Source organism: Natrix helvetica, assembly GCF_964273705.1.
Source record: "Natrix helvetica genome assembly, chromosome: 4".
Classification (NCBI taxonomy): domain Eukaryota; kingdom Metazoa; phylum Chordata; class Lepidosauria; order Squamata; family Natricidae; genus Natrix; species Natrix helvetica.
This window is the reverse complement of record NC_138550.1, coordinates 22,974,878-22,991,712: the sequence shown is the minus strand read 5'-3', so window position 1 is coordinate 22,991,712 and position 16,835 is coordinate 22,974,878. Positions and strand designations below refer to the sequence as shown.

The 16,835-nt window shown below is 38.7% G+C and overlaps 2 protein-coding genes across 3 annotated transcripts in view; one reads left to right on the top strand and one right to left on the bottom strand.

Moving 5' to 3' along the window:
• Positions 1 to 817, bottom strand: part of CDK8 (cyclin dependent kinase 8) — a 55,549-nt gene extending 54,732 nt beyond the window's left edge. Inside the window, exon 1 of one of the 2 annotated variants that reach the window (XM_081950375.1) lies at positions 249 to 817. In XM_081950375.1, the coding sequence (XP_081806501.1) occupies positions 249 to 382 (134 nt within the window). In that variant the 5' untranslated portion in view covers positions 383 to 817. The remainder of the gene's footprint in view (positions 1 to 248) is intronic. The other variant, XM_081950374.1, reaches the window with a different exon arrangement.
• Positions 818 to 6,075: 5,258 nt separating this feature from the next.
• Positions 6,076 to 16,178, top strand: RNF6 (ring finger protein 6). The gene is given in 6 exon segments (XM_081951238.1): positions 6,076 to 6,414; positions 6,417 to 6,476; positions 6,479 to 6,542; positions 9,797 to 9,987; positions 10,601 to 10,693; positions 12,366 to 16,178. Coding segments are annotated over 6 exon segments (2,067 nt in total). The 5' UTR covers positions 6,076 to 6,380; the 3' UTR covers positions 13,991 to 16,178.
• The last annotated feature ends 657 nt before the right edge of the window (positions 16,179 to 16,835 follow it).

The window sequence follows — 16,835 nt, the reverse complement described above, 5'->3', positions numbered from 1 at the left end:
ACAGCCTAGGCAGCCTGCCCAACGGAGAACGATGGGACTTGTAGTCTGGCACATCTGGAGGCCAGCAGGTTGGGGAAAGGCGGCGTCCGAAAGTCAGGGGAGGGGGGGTGGAGAAAGGAAGGAAGGAAGGGAAGAAAGAAGGGGGGAAGGGAGAGGGAAAGGAAGGAAGGAAAGAAGAAAGGGGGGATGGGGGAGGGCGGGCATTGATCGGCCGGCCCAACCTCCGCAAGCGGCCCCGTCTCACTCACCCGTCCTTCCGCTTGGCCTTGTAGACGTGCCCGTAGGTCCCCCTCCCCACCTTGCAGCCCTCGTACTCGAAGAGGTCCTCCACGCGCTCTCGCTCCCCGGTCAGCTTCACCTTGAAGTCATAGTCCATCTTCATTCAGCGCCCGGGCTGGCCACCTCCTCAGACGGCAACCCACCACCCCGCGAAGCCCCCGCCCGCCACCGCCGCAGGCACCAGGGAGGAGGAGGCCCCGCCGCCGCCGCGACGCGGACCATCCAGGTACAGTGGGGAGAAGAAGGGGAAAAGCGGCTGCGAGAGCGGCTGAAGCAAGGCGGAGCCCTCTATTCTTCCGCGCCTCCTGCTCCTCTTCCCCGCTGCCGGCTCGAGAGCCACACAGGCAAAGCTGCTCTACGCCAGCCGGTATCTCGTTACTCGATATACGGCAACCGCGCCTGACCGCGCTGCTGCAAAAGAGGAGCGTCGCAAAGCGTCGCCTCTCTCTCTCTCTCTCTCTCCCCCCGCCTCCCCTCGTCCTCGAGAGCGCACCACGTGGAATCCAACCGGCTCCCAGACGGCCCCTCCTCCCCGGGCAGTTTCCCTCCCCGACATGCACCGCGCCATAGCTGCCAGCTAAAGACTTTGGCAGCAAGCAGAGCTACGGGGAAATCAACACGGGCCCGCATTAAAGAAACGTCTATTTTAAGCGCCTTGGGAGACGTCGTTAATACACATTAACCGGATATGGATCTGGTGGATGCTGGGAGTTGGAGTTTTCACCGGCTGCGATCGGAGAAATTAAGAGGAAAGCCAAGCGCATGCCGGGCGTTGTAGTTCATGTATATGTTTGGAAAGGAGGAGGGGGGTGTCCTCTAGTTTCCATGGAAACCTATTTCTGGAAACTAGTTTTGAGGTCTGGAGTGTCATAGACTCGCGGTAAAGATTACGTCTTTAAGGTAACCGATATGTAACATTAACCAAGCAATTTTCAAAGCTGGCGTGGCATTAGGGCCGAATTGTGACCTAACCCAAACAAAATATTCCAGCTTTATTTTTTTTTGGGGGGGGGGAGGAGTGAGTAATAATGATAACTTAAAAGATGCACTAGTTTGAAAACTTCTCCATCTCCTAACAAGGCTAAAAAACAAGAGGAACTTAACTCCTTTTATAAGCAAAGTGTAGGTGATGTTAACAATGGTAATGTCATTGGGACTGGGAATTCTGTTGCTAAGTGAAAGCGCAACGTCACATAAACACACTGACTTACAATAGCAGTTCTAGTTGTAGCTGTAAGCGACTTTCACAAAGCCATGAAGCATGTACAATAATACAATAATACAATAGTAGAGTTGGAAGGGACCTTGGAGGTCTTCTAGTCCAACCCCCTGCCTAGGCAGGAAACCCTATACCGTTTCAGACAGATGGCTATCCAACATCTTCTTAAAGACTTCCAGTGTTGGGGCATTCACAACTTCTGGAGGCAAGCTGTTCCACTGATTAATTGTTCTAACTGTCAGGAAGTTTCTCCTCAGTTCTAAGTTGCTTCTCTCCTTGATTAGTTTCCACCCATTACTTCTTGTTCTTATGTGACCATATCATGTTATATCATATCATATCATGTTGTTATGTGACCATATCTTGCAAGTTCCTGCTGGCTTCCCCATTGATTTTGCTTGTTGGAACCCAGCAAGGAAGGTTACAAATGGCAATCACATGACTGCAGGATGCTGTGACCATTGTAATTGCTGGCTGGTTGCCGGGTGCCTGAATCACGATCCTGTGACCACAGGGATACTGCAACAATTGCAACTCCGAGGATAGCTTGCAAGACTCTTCATTTGAGAACTATCTGTATGGCCTTGTTGTGACCTGTCTCCTGTTGTGAAAAACACTACCTAAGCAGAGAGATATCTTCCATCACTTTTAAAGGTGAAATTACAGTACCAGTTTGCCTCAAAACATGGGGTGCTATTATTCTACCATAAATTGTTTACTAGAGAGCTCTATCACTGCAGACTGTCTACACTACAGTCATGTGCTACTTTTTTTTATAGAGTCTTGCCACAGGCTGTCAATTTTTAAACCAACTTCAAAAGTTATGCCTTAGCTGAAGAAGAGCTTTTGGTGCAGACATGAGCAAGCAGTAATGGTAATCACAATTCAGCAAAAACACTGCAGGATATTTTCATTTCCCTCTCTTCTCCGTGTCTGGTCAGTTAGATAAACATTTTATTGCCACTGTTTATTGAACTGAGGTAATTTTTGAAAATAAATAAATCATTGACTGAGGATTGAAAATCTTAAAACTACCGTAATCATGCAAATTGCTGATTCACTAAACTGCATACTTAATCATTTTTTGATGATTCAGTTAAATAATACCTTGACTTTATACAGGCCATGCATATAAAGTAATTATTGATAAATGGGCAAGACTATGACAAAAATAAATTGCAGTGCCAAACAAAAGATTTCAGGAACAGTTACAAGTTTATTTTGGGAAACAAGCTTATTATGCCAAACCACACTCTTCTATTTTGTTTTTACTATTTTCATTGTGCTTTAAACAACACATTTTGGATTAATATCAATACTATTTTTTTCTGTTAAAAGTTTTATAATGCAGTCCTTCTCAAATTGGTCTTTCCCGATTGCACTTGAACTACAGTTTCCAGAATTCCCAGGCTGGAAAAATATTGTACAGTATCTATGATTATTGAGATCTGCTTTATCATTTATTATAATTTATTGAATTTGTATCTACCCTTTCATTAAGGAGTTTGAGGCAACATAGACTATGCTTTCTCCATAGAATAGAATGCTTCAAACACAAGGGCAGTGTTAGAAAGAGAATGAAACATCTGTATTTATTTTGGAAGTATATAAGTAAGACCACATCTGGTTTTGGTCACCATATTATTAAAAAATGTTGAAACTCTGGAAAGAGTGCAGAAAAGAGCAACAAAGAAAATTAGGGGACTGGAAGCTAAAACACATGAAGAATTGTTACAGAAATTGGGTTATGTTCCAATATAGTGAAAAGAAGGACTAAGGGTGATCTGATACCAGTGTTCTAATATTTGGGGGGCTACCACATAGAAGAAGGGATCAACCTATTTTCCAAAGCACCAGAAGGCAAGATAAGAAACAATGGATGGAAACTAATCAATGACAAGAGCAATTTAGAATGAAGGAGAAATGTCCTAACAGTGACATTGGAATGGCTTGCCGTCTGAAGTTGTGGGGGGCTTTTAAGAGGAGACTGGACAGCCATCTGTCTGGAATTGTACGGAATCTCCTGCTTGAGCAGGGGATTGGATTAGAAGACCTCTAAGGTCTTTTCCAACTCTGTTATTCTGTTAAGTATCTATCACTGATGTCATTAAACTGTTGCAATTTCTACAAAATAAAATATTACTAGACACCAAAGTATTTTATTAATTTTCATTTTCCCAACATATTTTGTGATTGCTGTAGTGTTCTTTCAGTTGAAACTCACTGGTTATGATCACACTGTATGTTTAAATCCAGTCAGTTACTACCTAATCTTTACTGTTTTGATCTAGAATAATTATGCTAACTGAATAAAAGACAATCATTTTAAAGAATGTGGTTCCTCTGCTTCCTTCTGTTCTGTTTTCACTTATATCTCTTATAGCAGAAAGTACTCTCAAAGTTTTAGTATGTAAACAGTCCCTTCCCTACAGCCAGACAGCTAGCAGAAGGCATGGCTTGAACACTGGAGCTTAATGAAGTCCTTGGAAAACATGTTCTGTCATTGTGAGGGACAATTTTGTTATCTATTTTATGCTTAAATCTCATTTCCAGGCAACTGACTGGGTAGTACAAGACTATCTAGAATTATGATTCTAGATAATGGATTTATGGTCATATTGATTCTTATGATTGGATTATTATGAGTAGTAGTAAAGTCACTTTAGTAGTGATATGACTAGAGAAAAGTACTTCTAACAACTGACTTGGGATGCTTCCATTTAAAATCATCTGAAAGATTAATGAATTTGCACAACATGCTGGATCTTGAAATGACCCAGTTATATATGAAGCATGAATGCAGTATGGTTATTGATGAGTATTATGACAGCAAGCAATTGATAACTTGGCAGGAGAGGGAGCATGTGAATCTTCAAGATTAATTGAGTATTGACTAAGGCTAAGCTAGTTTTGGAATCTGAGAAAGCTTTACCGCCGAGCATCAGGAAACAATATATCTACCGGTAATTGTAGATATTATAATACTAGATTCCCCACTTTTGCTGCTTGCTTTTTGGCCTTGGGGTGTCTCTCTGGAACAATACAAGTACTTTATGATTCTTGTGAGTTCTTATTAGGCATTATTGGATTTAGTATGAATTGTAAACTAATGCCTGCTTACATTTAATGCAACCCAAAATTCAGTTAATTCAAGGCTAGTGTGTATGCAGTTGAGGCAAATGCCTACACAATTGTATTTGAGGTTTCAGACACTGCTAATCTTTATGTGCAAAATGGAGAAAAAGATTTCATCAGAGGAAACAAGTACAATTTCAAAAAAAAGAACAGGCTCATTATATTAGAACAAAAATCTGATGCAATTCAATGACATAAACATGATCATAGCATAAAACAATAGCTGTTGAACTGTATGAATTTATGGTAGACTGCTAAATTTAAATTGTAAGTATATTATTTTACCATTTACTGTAATATTTCAGTATATACAAGAAATTATATTGAAAAATTGTCATTGCTTATTTCAATCAAGCTGGAACCAAGTGCAGTATTTTCCATAGAAAATATTCCAATTTTCCACTTTAAATAGGACAATTCAAAAAATATGACCACTTTAAGGAATTCATTAACTGAACTAATTGAGACCTGCCTATCTTTATATAACCTACTAAATAAAAAAAGTCAACCACACTATTGCATATGCATTGTGAACCTCACCAATTGATTAATTTCTGTGTAATTAAAGTGGCATGCAAATTCAGATAAATTGGGTTGAGTTATTCTCAGATGAGTTAACCATTTTATGAACCTAGCAAAGGTTTATATACACATCAGATACAAAGAAATAGCAGTTATCTTCATGGAAATTCTGCAAAAACAAATTAGTATTCAGCAACAGTCAATGCCTGGAATGCTCTACCTGACTCTGTTGTTACATCCTCTAACCCACACAGCTTCAACCTTAAATTGTCTGCCGTGGACCTCACCCCATTCCTAAGAGAGGAAGGCGTGCATAAGCCACCAGCATGCCTACCGTCCCTGCCCTACTGTCCCCATTTATTTGTACTCATTTCCTTTGTTCATGTCCATGTTTATACTTATACCTGTTATCTAGTACATGTTCGACAATAAATAAATAAATAAGTATGATCTCGGGTACTTTCATGAACATCCCATGGATCCAATCTTGCTATTGATGAATGAGATCATTTTAAATTTGCTGCCCATATAAGTAATTTGCCATTGTTTCTTTCTGCTACTTCTTCCATTTTCCCAGGACGGAAAATACCAAGGATTTCCTGCGTCCCCATACTAACCGAAGATTAATCAAATCCGACCCCGCTTAGTTTTCTTGGAATCAGCCATGCCCTTCTAAGCGCTACGTTCAATATCGTATCACAAAATAATAATTGTAAAAAAAAATACATCTGCTTTTTCTCTCTGTCTCTTTCAGCGGCGCAATTCTTAACAAGGCCCTTAACCAGGGTCCTTCCGCGAGCGAGCTGGCAGGGAAACGGTAGCCGCCGGTCCGAAAAGTCCGGCGCACTTTCCGCTTTCGCGAGCAACTTCCCGTAAACCCGCCGTTGCTCAGTGAGAGGAAAAGGGTGGGGGGGCTCGCGCATGCGCATTCGCCCTGGAACCATGAGCTCCGGCGTCAGAACCCGACGGGATTGGTTTGCTGCCGCACCTCAACGCCTGGTAGGTAGTTGGTGTGGCCCCTTCCTTGGAAGCTGCTGCCCAGAGAAGATTAACGTAGGCTGCGATGGGGGTGTAAGAAAACCGGCCTTCGGCGGGCACGGCTTGGGGTGGAGGGGGAATAAGTAATTGCCGCTTAACCTTTTCCTGGCGAAGCTGAGATCTCCGGGCTATTGGCTGCTACGGGAACTTAAGCTTTATAGACTGCCGGCCTAAAGGGGTCAATTGGATGCTGCTCAGCCCTGTTCCTTTCTTCAGTGGATGGCGGTTGGTCGTGGTGTTAACCGTTCTCTCCCCAAACCTCCACACGCACACGCCCCTCCTCTTAAGTCTCCAGGCGAGGAGGGAAGAGATCAGCGCCACCAACCAAGACGGAGAGAAATCCAGACAGGTAAAGAAAAAGGAAACCTTACATGGGTGTACTGTGGTATACTGTGGACGCCTTGGGAAAGGATCCGCCTGCAAAAGCTTGTGCTACAGTGAAGTTGCTGCTAAGACTGTAAGCGCCTTTGTTGTAATAGATTATAAAAATCTGTTTCTGGGAAAGAAAAAGGAAAGAGGAAATCCTAAATTGGTATTATTCCTCCATTTAGTCACAAGTTATACCGTAAGATGCCTTGGGAAAGGATCAGTCTGCAAAAAGCTTACGCTTCAGTGGCTAGTCTGTAAGTGCCTTTAAGGTTAAAGATTAAGAATCTGTTCCTGGGAAACGTGTCTTTCATGGTGTGGGTGGAAGAAGAGAATTGCACAATCCCGAATTTGCTAGGATCCTTGGATGAGGTATTTATTTCATAGTCCTTTTCCAGAGTTATCAACACCTCTTTGTTTGCTGTTTCCGAAACTAATCCTTGGCAAAGGAATAAGGCACTTCATTTCATCTTGCTCTTAGCCCTGTTCACTGGGAGTTGTGCAGGGCAGGAAATTAGTAGTGGAATGTCAAGTTTAACGAGTTTTGTGGATTGGTGGCATATTTATTTGCTGGGATACTGGCCCAATCCTTAATATTCCTCCTTTTATTCAGACACAAGAGAGGGTTGTCAAGATTTAATATTAAATATGAATATTTAATATGAATATCTGTAAAAAGGAGCAAAAGGATTTCTAAGACTGTGCAGTCTGATATGAGTGGATCTGTACTTGTACTGCTTTATGTCATGACAGGTTCTTATTTCTAAAACTATACGACTTGTACAGATATGATATATCTGCTGTCATTGCATTTTTAAAGAAGTAGTCGTGATAGCATCTTCTAAAAGGTGAATCTATAGACATAATAGAGGAGAGACTGCTTGATGATCCTCTTGATCAATATTTTTTGCCTCTATAAATATTCAGCACATGTTTTTATTTTGTCATGAATAGGATTCATATATATAATCCAAATTCAATTCCCTGTTGAAAGAACTCTGGAAAACTGAAGATGCCCAGTATACCTCAGAGGATTATCAACATTACAGTGTTAAGATCACCATTTTCTCTCCTTAGGAAAACAGAGGGGGGGGCGGGGGGGAGGTAATGTTCATTTGAGAACTGCTTTAACTGTTGATTCTTCATCTTATGAACTTTTATTGGCTTTTAAATACCTGAATGCATTTATTTTTAAAATAAATAAAAATATTCCAATTCTGTAAACGAATAAATCTTACCCACATTTAATAAGTTCTTTTCTCTCTTCTTAATTATTGAAATTAATTATCTAATGAGGTTTTTCTGTAGTACAATTTGGGTATTTGGCAAAGGCTAGTGGCCATATTACCTGGTAGCTTAGCAAATAATTTTCACAATTCTTTAAATGTAAAATGCATTTATGAAATCAACCTTAACAGGGCTTTGCAGGATATATAACTGTTGAAGGAATGAGTGATGACCAACCTGCATTGGAAAACAAAGATGCTTCTCTGCATTTATAATGAGTGACATAGACTTGACATACTGTGGTATAGGTATTAATAGAGGGTCTGCTGAAAGTTCCTTTGTGATGTTTGCAGACAAAGAATGACATGGCAGATTTTATCTATCTTATAGTGTCCAGTTTATGGAATAGTCTCCCTGGAAGTATATATAACCCTACTTTCTGCAGTTCTGCAAACAGGTTAAAACGTAGCATTTCAGTGCAGTTTCTATGCCAGCTGATTCATTATGGGGGCCTGTCATCTGGAGTTTTATTTTTGTATGTATGTATATATGTGTGTGTGTGTGTGTGTGTGTATGTATGTATGTATGTGTGTGTGTGTGTGTGTGTGTATATATGTATGTATGTATGTATGTATGTATGTATGTATGTATGTATTTGTGTTACAACCCCTGGTATGCCTAAATATGGGAGGAAGGTCACTACTCCCTCATTCCTGTCCTTCGGCTTATCACAGAAGACCATGCAGGCAGAAAACCATATTTTTATTTTTAATGTTGCCTTTTTGTATTTGTGTTGTATTTGTACTGATAAATAAATAAAGGGAGACTAGTATAGATATCTATTTCGAGCTAATTAGCTCTCATCAGCTAGCCATACCCTTACTGGGATTCGAACCTGGGCTGTCTTATATCTTAGGCAGAAGTCTTAGCCACTAAGCCACAGGCTTGACTGGCAACTGATAAGGAGTCGAGCCTGTGGCTTAGTGGCTAAGACTTCTGCCTAAGATATAAGACAGCCCAGGTTCGAATCCCAGTAAGGGTATGGCTAGCTGATGAGAGCTAATTAGCTCGAAATAGATCTATCCTAGTCTCCCTTTATTTATTTATCAGTACAATTACAACATATATATATATATATATATGTATGTATGTATGTATGTATGTATGTATGTATATATATATATATATATATATATATATATATATATATATATATATATATATATATATATATATGTTGTATTTGTGCTGATAAATAAATAAAGGGCATACCAGGGGTTGTAACACAAATACATACATACATACATACATACATACATACATACATACATACATACATACATACATGCTGGTTTTGTTGTATTCGGGTCTTTTCCCGTGTAAGGTTGAGATTGTCTTTGCAACATTTCGGCAGGATCTCACCTGCCGTCTTCAAGCTGTGGGCTTAAAATTTTAATTTTAAAATTTTTTGAGCCCACGCTCAAAAAATATATATATATAAAATTTCTTTTGATGCTACAGTATTCTGATTAGCTATTACTGACTTTTCCTTTTTGTCTGATGTTGAAGATGCCTTCCAAAGAAATAGATTAACAAAAGTGTAATGATATGTAATGGTATTTAGTACCAACTATGATACTTTGTAGCATTGATACTGTAGCATAATAGCATTTTGTACTGTGAATTGTTATCAGTTAGGGTTAGGCAAAAAAAGAAAGCTTTGTTCTGGCACTGAATCTTAATATCAAATAAAAACTTGGAAGTTCAAGTCTACACATGTTTAATGTGAAATAATTTATATTGTGTACATTGGAACTTACTTCACAATTCATGCTGTGCAACAAAGAAATTAAGTGTACAGTTCATTGCATGCATATTTGAATTGACAAATATGTGAACATGGGTTATTGTTTCTTCTTTAGTAACTTTAAAACCGTACGGAACATTCAATTGATAAGTCCCTTGCTTTTTTTTCTTCTCTTTTTCTTTTAAATAGTTTATTTCTTCCAGAATGGCTTGTTCTAGAACTTGCTCAGGAGAAAATGGAGAACAGGCCACTTCGCAGAATAACAGTGGTGATAATGAGAGGCAATGGCAGCAGGAACGCCTCCACAGAGAGGAAGCTTATTATCAATTCATTAATGCACTTAGTGATGAAGACTACAGATTAATGAGGGATCGTAACCTTCTTGGGACTCCAGGTGACTCTTAGTTTAAAATACTTTACACATCTAATGTAATCCTGAATTATCTGCAGTTTGATAATTAAAATGAATTCAAATAATACTTTAGCTTTTATGTTCAAATTGCCCACATAATTTACTGTATCATGTAACATGGTAGATAAAGAATACCATTTATTACTTATGTGCCCTGAATCTTAGTGAGAAATACATTTAATTCTATTTATTTAAATTTTATTTAATTGATTATACTGTTACCAGGATTTTTAAAATACGTATTGCAAATTCTTTTCATTTAATCTTTTTTAGTTGATATGGGATAAAGCTTACAGAAAGTACATACAAAGTAGAGCAAATACAGTTTCTTAAATCTCAGATAACAACATTGCATAGAAGAAATACACAATAGTTTGAGGTCACTTACCTTTTTAGGCAAATGACCTATAAATGCAAGGAAAAGTTATGAAAGGTTTTGCAGTTTATGCATATTAATACTTTTTTTTTTACCATTCTGGTTTTCCATTTATTTCTTTTTTTAAAAATCTTCAATTGTAATAGCAACTATTGTTTTGTCTGTTCATGTGCGTTCAGATAATAAATAAAATTAACAGCATAAAACAAACTCTTTTAGGGGAAATAACAGCAGATGAACTGCAGCAACGTTTGCAGAGTGCAAAGGAAAATCAGTCATCCCAGTCTGAGCCAGAAAATAGAGAATGGGAAGGTAATACTGCTGGATGTAAACTATTCTTTCTTTCTTTCTTTCTTTCTTTCTTTCTTTCTTTCTTTCTTTCTTTCTTTCTTTCGTCTTTCTTCTTTCTTTCTTTCTTTCTTTCTTTCTTTCTTTCTTTCTTTCTTTCTTTCTTTTATAGTTTTGGGGAAAATGCAATTTATATTTCATATATGCTTCAGAAAAAAATTTATTAGAATCATCAGCCAACATGCTTCATGCTTCTCTGAGGCTAAGGAAGAAGATTATTTGTGGAAAACTGTAAAAGGGAATTAAAGAAAACTAGGGTTGGAATTCTGAAAAAAGTGCTTGTTGGAAAACATTTGATACTTTATTTCTAGGGGAAAGGCTGCAAAATATCTATGCTGTTGCTATAGTTAGAACAAGGGATGCAGTGGCTCAGTGGCTAAGACGCTGAGCTTGTCGATCAGAAAGGTTGGCAGTTCAGCGGTTCAAATCCCCAGTGCTGCGTAACGGAGTGAGCTCCTGTTACGTGGCCCAGCTTCTGCCAACCTAGCAGTTCGAAAGTATGTAAAAATGCAAGTAGAAAAATAGGAACCACCTTTGGTGGGAAGGTAACAGCATTCTGTGAGCCTTCAGCGTTTAGTCATGCCAGCCACATGACCACAGAGATGTCTTCGGACAGCGCTGGCTCTTCAGCTTTGGAGATGAGCACCGCCCCCTAGAGTCAGGAACAACTAGCAAATATGTGTGAGAGGAACCTTTACCTTTATCTTACAGTTAGCCCATTTGTTTATTTCTCTCCCCCCCCCCCTTTATTATTTTTATAAATAACTCAAGGCAACAAACTTACATAATGCTCCTTCCTCTTTTTATTTTCACCAGTACAACAACCCTGTGAGGTGAATTGGGCTGGGAGAAAGCGATTGGCCCAAAGTCACCCAGCTGGTCTTCATGACTAAGGCGGGACTAGAACTCAGAATCTTCTGGTTTCTATCTTGGTGCCTTAACTTCTAAACCAAACTACAAGTTGGATGTGGCTGGTGAATGTTTAGATGGAAGGTGAAAGACTAACAAGCATACCTTGTTAGAAGGGATAGATATTCTGTGTTTTTTCAGAAGCATTAAGAATGCATATTGTTAAGAAAAAAAATCTGAAATAAATTGTAATTGAAAAATCTTGGGATATTTCAGATCATATAAATCTTTTACTTTTCTCTGTAACTGTCCATCTTATTATGAACTTTGCTTATTATAGGATGGGATACTATTTTGTATTCTTTCTTTTTATACATTGGACCAAGTTAAAAACTTTAGAGAGTTCCTGAAATTAGTAAATTGACATGAAATTTTACAAACAACTCCTACTATTTTTTTAAAAAAATGCTTATTCAAACATTGTTGATAATATAGAATATATAAATATGTGCCTATAATCTTTATCCTATTTTGAGTAACTGACATAGCTCATGTGTGACAGTATTGAAAGCTGGTTTTACTGGTTTTTGACATGAAAATAGAAATTATATTTAACTCTCTGGTGAAATAGTGTAGTGTAGAAAATAATAGTATATTGGATTACACCTCATGTTATTTCTGTAAGGAGCATATATTCATATTATCAAGTGACACTCATGCTTAATTGCCTTATCTAAATGAAATCAAACCAAAACTCCTAAAAATGTATTTCTTTAATTACTCACAGATTCAGAGACGCTTGGGGAAAACATAACCAGCAACTCCTTACTTGAGTGGCTGAACACAGTTCATCATACAGGAAATTCCACACTTAGTGGCCAGAGTGGAAACCAGAGTTGGAGAGCTGTGAGCCAGGCAAACCCAAGTAGTGGAGAATTCCGATTTAGTCTTGAAATAAATATAAACCACGAACAGAACAATGATATTACTCCTGGGGAACAACTGAATGAGTTCTTACATGGCCATTCCAGTGGAATGCATATGGAAAATAGATCTGTAATTGCAAATAGCCCAGTAGCCAGCCGAACTAGGAGCAGGACATTAGCTAATTCTGTTGGCCATGAATTTGTCTCATCAGGAATTGGAAACGCTAGTGGTTTGCTGACTCAGAACGCTGAAGAAAATTCTCGATTCTTCTCTGGTAGACTTGGAGCTAGAAGTTCAGCAAGTTCAACACCTAACAGCCTTTTAGATGACAATGAACACAACATCATTAGGCAAAGGAGAACACAAAGAGTGACGCCAGTAAGATACCACAGAGGGAGAGCTAGAACTCGAAGAAATGCAAGGCAAAGGACGGAGGTTTTAAGATTAAGATCAACTTTCAGAGGCCAATTCCAATCTCTCTTGGAAAATGGGCAACCAGTCAATATACAACAAATACATGCAGGAGCTAATAGGGCGCACACAGCCCAGACTTCGCCACAACAAACTGAGGAACAAGCATCTTCACTCGGTGTAACTTTGGAAGAGGAAGAATCCGTAAGAGCCGCAGCTGCATCTAGAAGGCATCCTAGTATTACTTTAGATCTTCAGGTGAGGAGAATTCGTCCCAGAGAAAATAGAGACCGTGACAGTATTGCTTCCAGGACCCGTTCAAGAGCAGGCATGGCAGCAGACAACTTGGTGACTCTCGAAAGTGATAACGAAGGATTTATTCAGAATGTTTCACGGTCTGAATATGCAGGAATACGGACATACGTTAACACTATACGGATACCTCTTCATAGGGCATCAGATACTGGTCTTGGTGAGTCTTCATCAGTGGCTGTCAGATCAATTTTAAGGCAAATTATGACTGGATTTGGAGAGCTAAGCTCCTTAATGGATACAGAAACAGGTTCTGAAACGGAGAGGAATAGTCAGCACTTGTCAGAAGTACAGCCCCCAGTGCCTAACTTGGACACTTTAAATAATATTGACGTATTTAATGCAACTTCACCTAGGGATAGATTAACTGAACAAGGTAGCAGGGAAAGGCAGGGAGAAACAAATTCTATCCAGCATCATCAAAATAATAATACCCCCAATAGCAGAGCTTCATTTGTTGAAAATGGAACACTTCCCATCCTTCGCCTTGTACCTTATCTTTTGTTAGAAGAAGATTCCAGTGACAACTTGAGAGGGTTGACCAAAGACCAGATTGATAATCTTTCTACCCGGAATTATGAGAATCCCCATTCAGATGATGATGAAATAAGTAAAATGTGTAGCGTGTGCATTAATGAGTATGTTGTCGGAAATAAGCTAAGGCAATTACCGTGCATGCATGAATTTCATTTTCATTGTATTGATCGGTGGCTTTCTGAAAATTCCACTTGCCCAATTTGTCGGCAACCTGTAGTAACTTAATATTGCAGGCAGTAGAAGAATCATCAAACCCAGAGGCCTCTTTTTTTTTTTTTTACTGACTTTGAATAATAAGAGAGGATGTTTTAGATATGTTTAAAGTAGGAGAAAACCTGTTGATTTGCTAAAGGATTGACCTAACGTCCAAGTACAGATATAAGCGGTACAAGAGTAAATATTCAAATTACCTTAATGAAATTATATTTTTCTATATAATTTTGTTATGCATAGCACTTGTGTAATTCAGGAGCTTATGTTATTAATCTTTTTATTGAGATTTCCATTTGTTTTCTGCAGTTCTAAAGTAATATTATTATTCTATAAACAATCCCCCTTTTAAGTTGCCAAAGAACGAACATTGGGGCACCTGGCAAAAAAGGTACTTGCTATTTGAAGTGCTTTTCATATACAATGTATATTTTTTATGGACTACACTGCACATTTGGCTTTATTTAAATGTTTTATAGAAGTTTTGCATGCTTTTTATACAGTTTCCCATTGACACATTAAGGTTTAAATCTTAAGATCAACTAAAATTTAATTCACTCAACTGATTTGGACAGTCCATATTTTAGCATATACAGCCATGAGATTAGAGTGGATGATAGCTAATCCATACTTGCCTCTTCCCTGGTCATTTCACAACATTCAGAAAGGAAAGTGTATATTTAATATGTCCGTGGCAGCACTTTGATTACAAAAAGGGAAAATGATGCTTTGGAATGTTGCAGGAATGCTCATATGACACTTCTTGAAAGTGTGGTGTCTTTGGTCATACACCCATCTTCATTCCAGATTAGCATAATCTCAGTTTAGCCTTGGGAAAACAGCTCTAGTCAAATAAGTTGTCAAAAGATGATTGATACCCAATCGCAGCACTGTGTTCCTTTCAAATCCAAAGCACTGCACACCCAACATATTTAACGCATTTGACACACATGAAGACAGACTAGTTTTAAAAGAATTTTAATTTGTACATGAACATTCATGATCATACCTCCTTAACACCATGCATGGTTCCCCCTTTTTTTTAAATAAGCAATACTATCAGTTTGCTGTGAACAAAAAGCATGTAATTATTGTTATCTTAATATGGAGAACTTCCAGAGGATTTTGTTGTTAAGAAAAAAATGTATGTTTACTGTAAGATACCAGAAACATCTGTATGCTTGGGTTGAAGGCATATTATACCAATATCTGACAAAGAAATAAAACTACAAAAATGGAAAAGTTGTGAATCATTTATGTCATCTAAAATATGATAAGATTGACGTACTGCTTGTTTCTTTCTTGCAGCTAGTTGAACCTGTTGAGCTTGGTTTGTAGTAAATAGCCCAAGGACGAGTGTATATCAATTAGTTTTAGAATGTCTTGTATGTTGTTTCCCCATAGAATGGGGCGAACAGTCTAGGGAGCCAGAACATTTCCTGAAATAATTTTTCTCTTGCAGTAGTACATGCGGCATTCTTTTTGATCGCGGTAAACATGGGCCAGCAGTCTACTCCAGATGTTAAAATGATAAATAGCAATAGCACTTAGACTTATATACTACTTCAACGTGTTTTACACTATGGGTGGATCACAGATTTTTTTTTCCTTTTTCTCTCCTTTCTTATATCTCCCACAAAAATAATGCCCTTTTATTGTTTCCTCAATTAAAAAGAAAGCCTAAACAAATGTATCCTGTTCTTAATCTATACTGACCTCTAGTGTTTTCAATAAACAACTGAGTATTAAATCTGAACACAAAGTGGAACACAGAAATCTACAGTATATAGGCAGGCCTTGAATTAGAACCACAACTGAGCCTGAAATTTTGGTTGTAAATCATTGCGGTGGTTGAGCATGTAACCTGACTCCATTTTACAATTGTTTTTACAATAGTGTTAAGCGAGTCACTGGTTATTAAGCAAATCACATGGTGGTTAGGTGTTGCTTTTAAGTGAATCCAGCATATCCAATGAGCATTTATTGTTATTTAATACAAAACATCAAAAAAGTTGCAAATTGCAGTCACACAATCCTGATTGCCAAGTGATCACGGGATGTGTGTGCAGTAGTTATAACATCAATGACAGGTCACAAGTAGCTTTTAGCTACTGGTCATCAAGCAAAGAGCACTTGTATGTACGTGTGTGTGTATCTGTGTGATCACAATTCTCTCAAGCAAAAAGGAACCGAGTGGAATTCCTTGGAGGGGAAGGAATTAGGAAAATCCCTTTTGGGAGAGGATGTGGAAGGCAAATTTTGCTGCTGTTAAAAGAGTCAAGAATTCCCCTGGATCACCATGGCAGGTATGCCAGCATAGATAGGCTTCCTTTTGCCCCCACCCCCATCCCCGCTAATCGAGATTCCATAATTGATTGATTAGATGCCATCAAGTCACTTTTGACTCCTAGCATCTGCATAGATTCCTAACCTTTTAACCTGCCCCCCCCGCACCTCCCCCCCAAAATTGTGCACTCATTACCACTGTAACGGAGCCCAATGACCTTGTTGCTGGTTGCCCTCTTCTCTTTCCTTCCACCTTTCCAGCACTAGAGCCTTTTCCAAATAGCTAGGTCTTCACATAATATGCCTGAAGTAGGTTAATTTGAACCTCAAGTGAGAATTCTGGTTGGACTTGTTCAATGATCCATCAGTTGGTTTTCTTAGCTGCCCATGGTATTCGCAGGAGTCTTCTAAAATTCACAGCTGTCAGAATCCTTCCTATCCTCCTTTTCTAAAGTCCAACTTTAGTTGTCAAAAGGAATATCCTGATTTGTCCAGTTCCAATCTTTCTTATAATATATGAGCGTCTTTTCCAAGACCTTCATGGTTGCTAGTCTGCAGCTTGTTTACAAAAAAC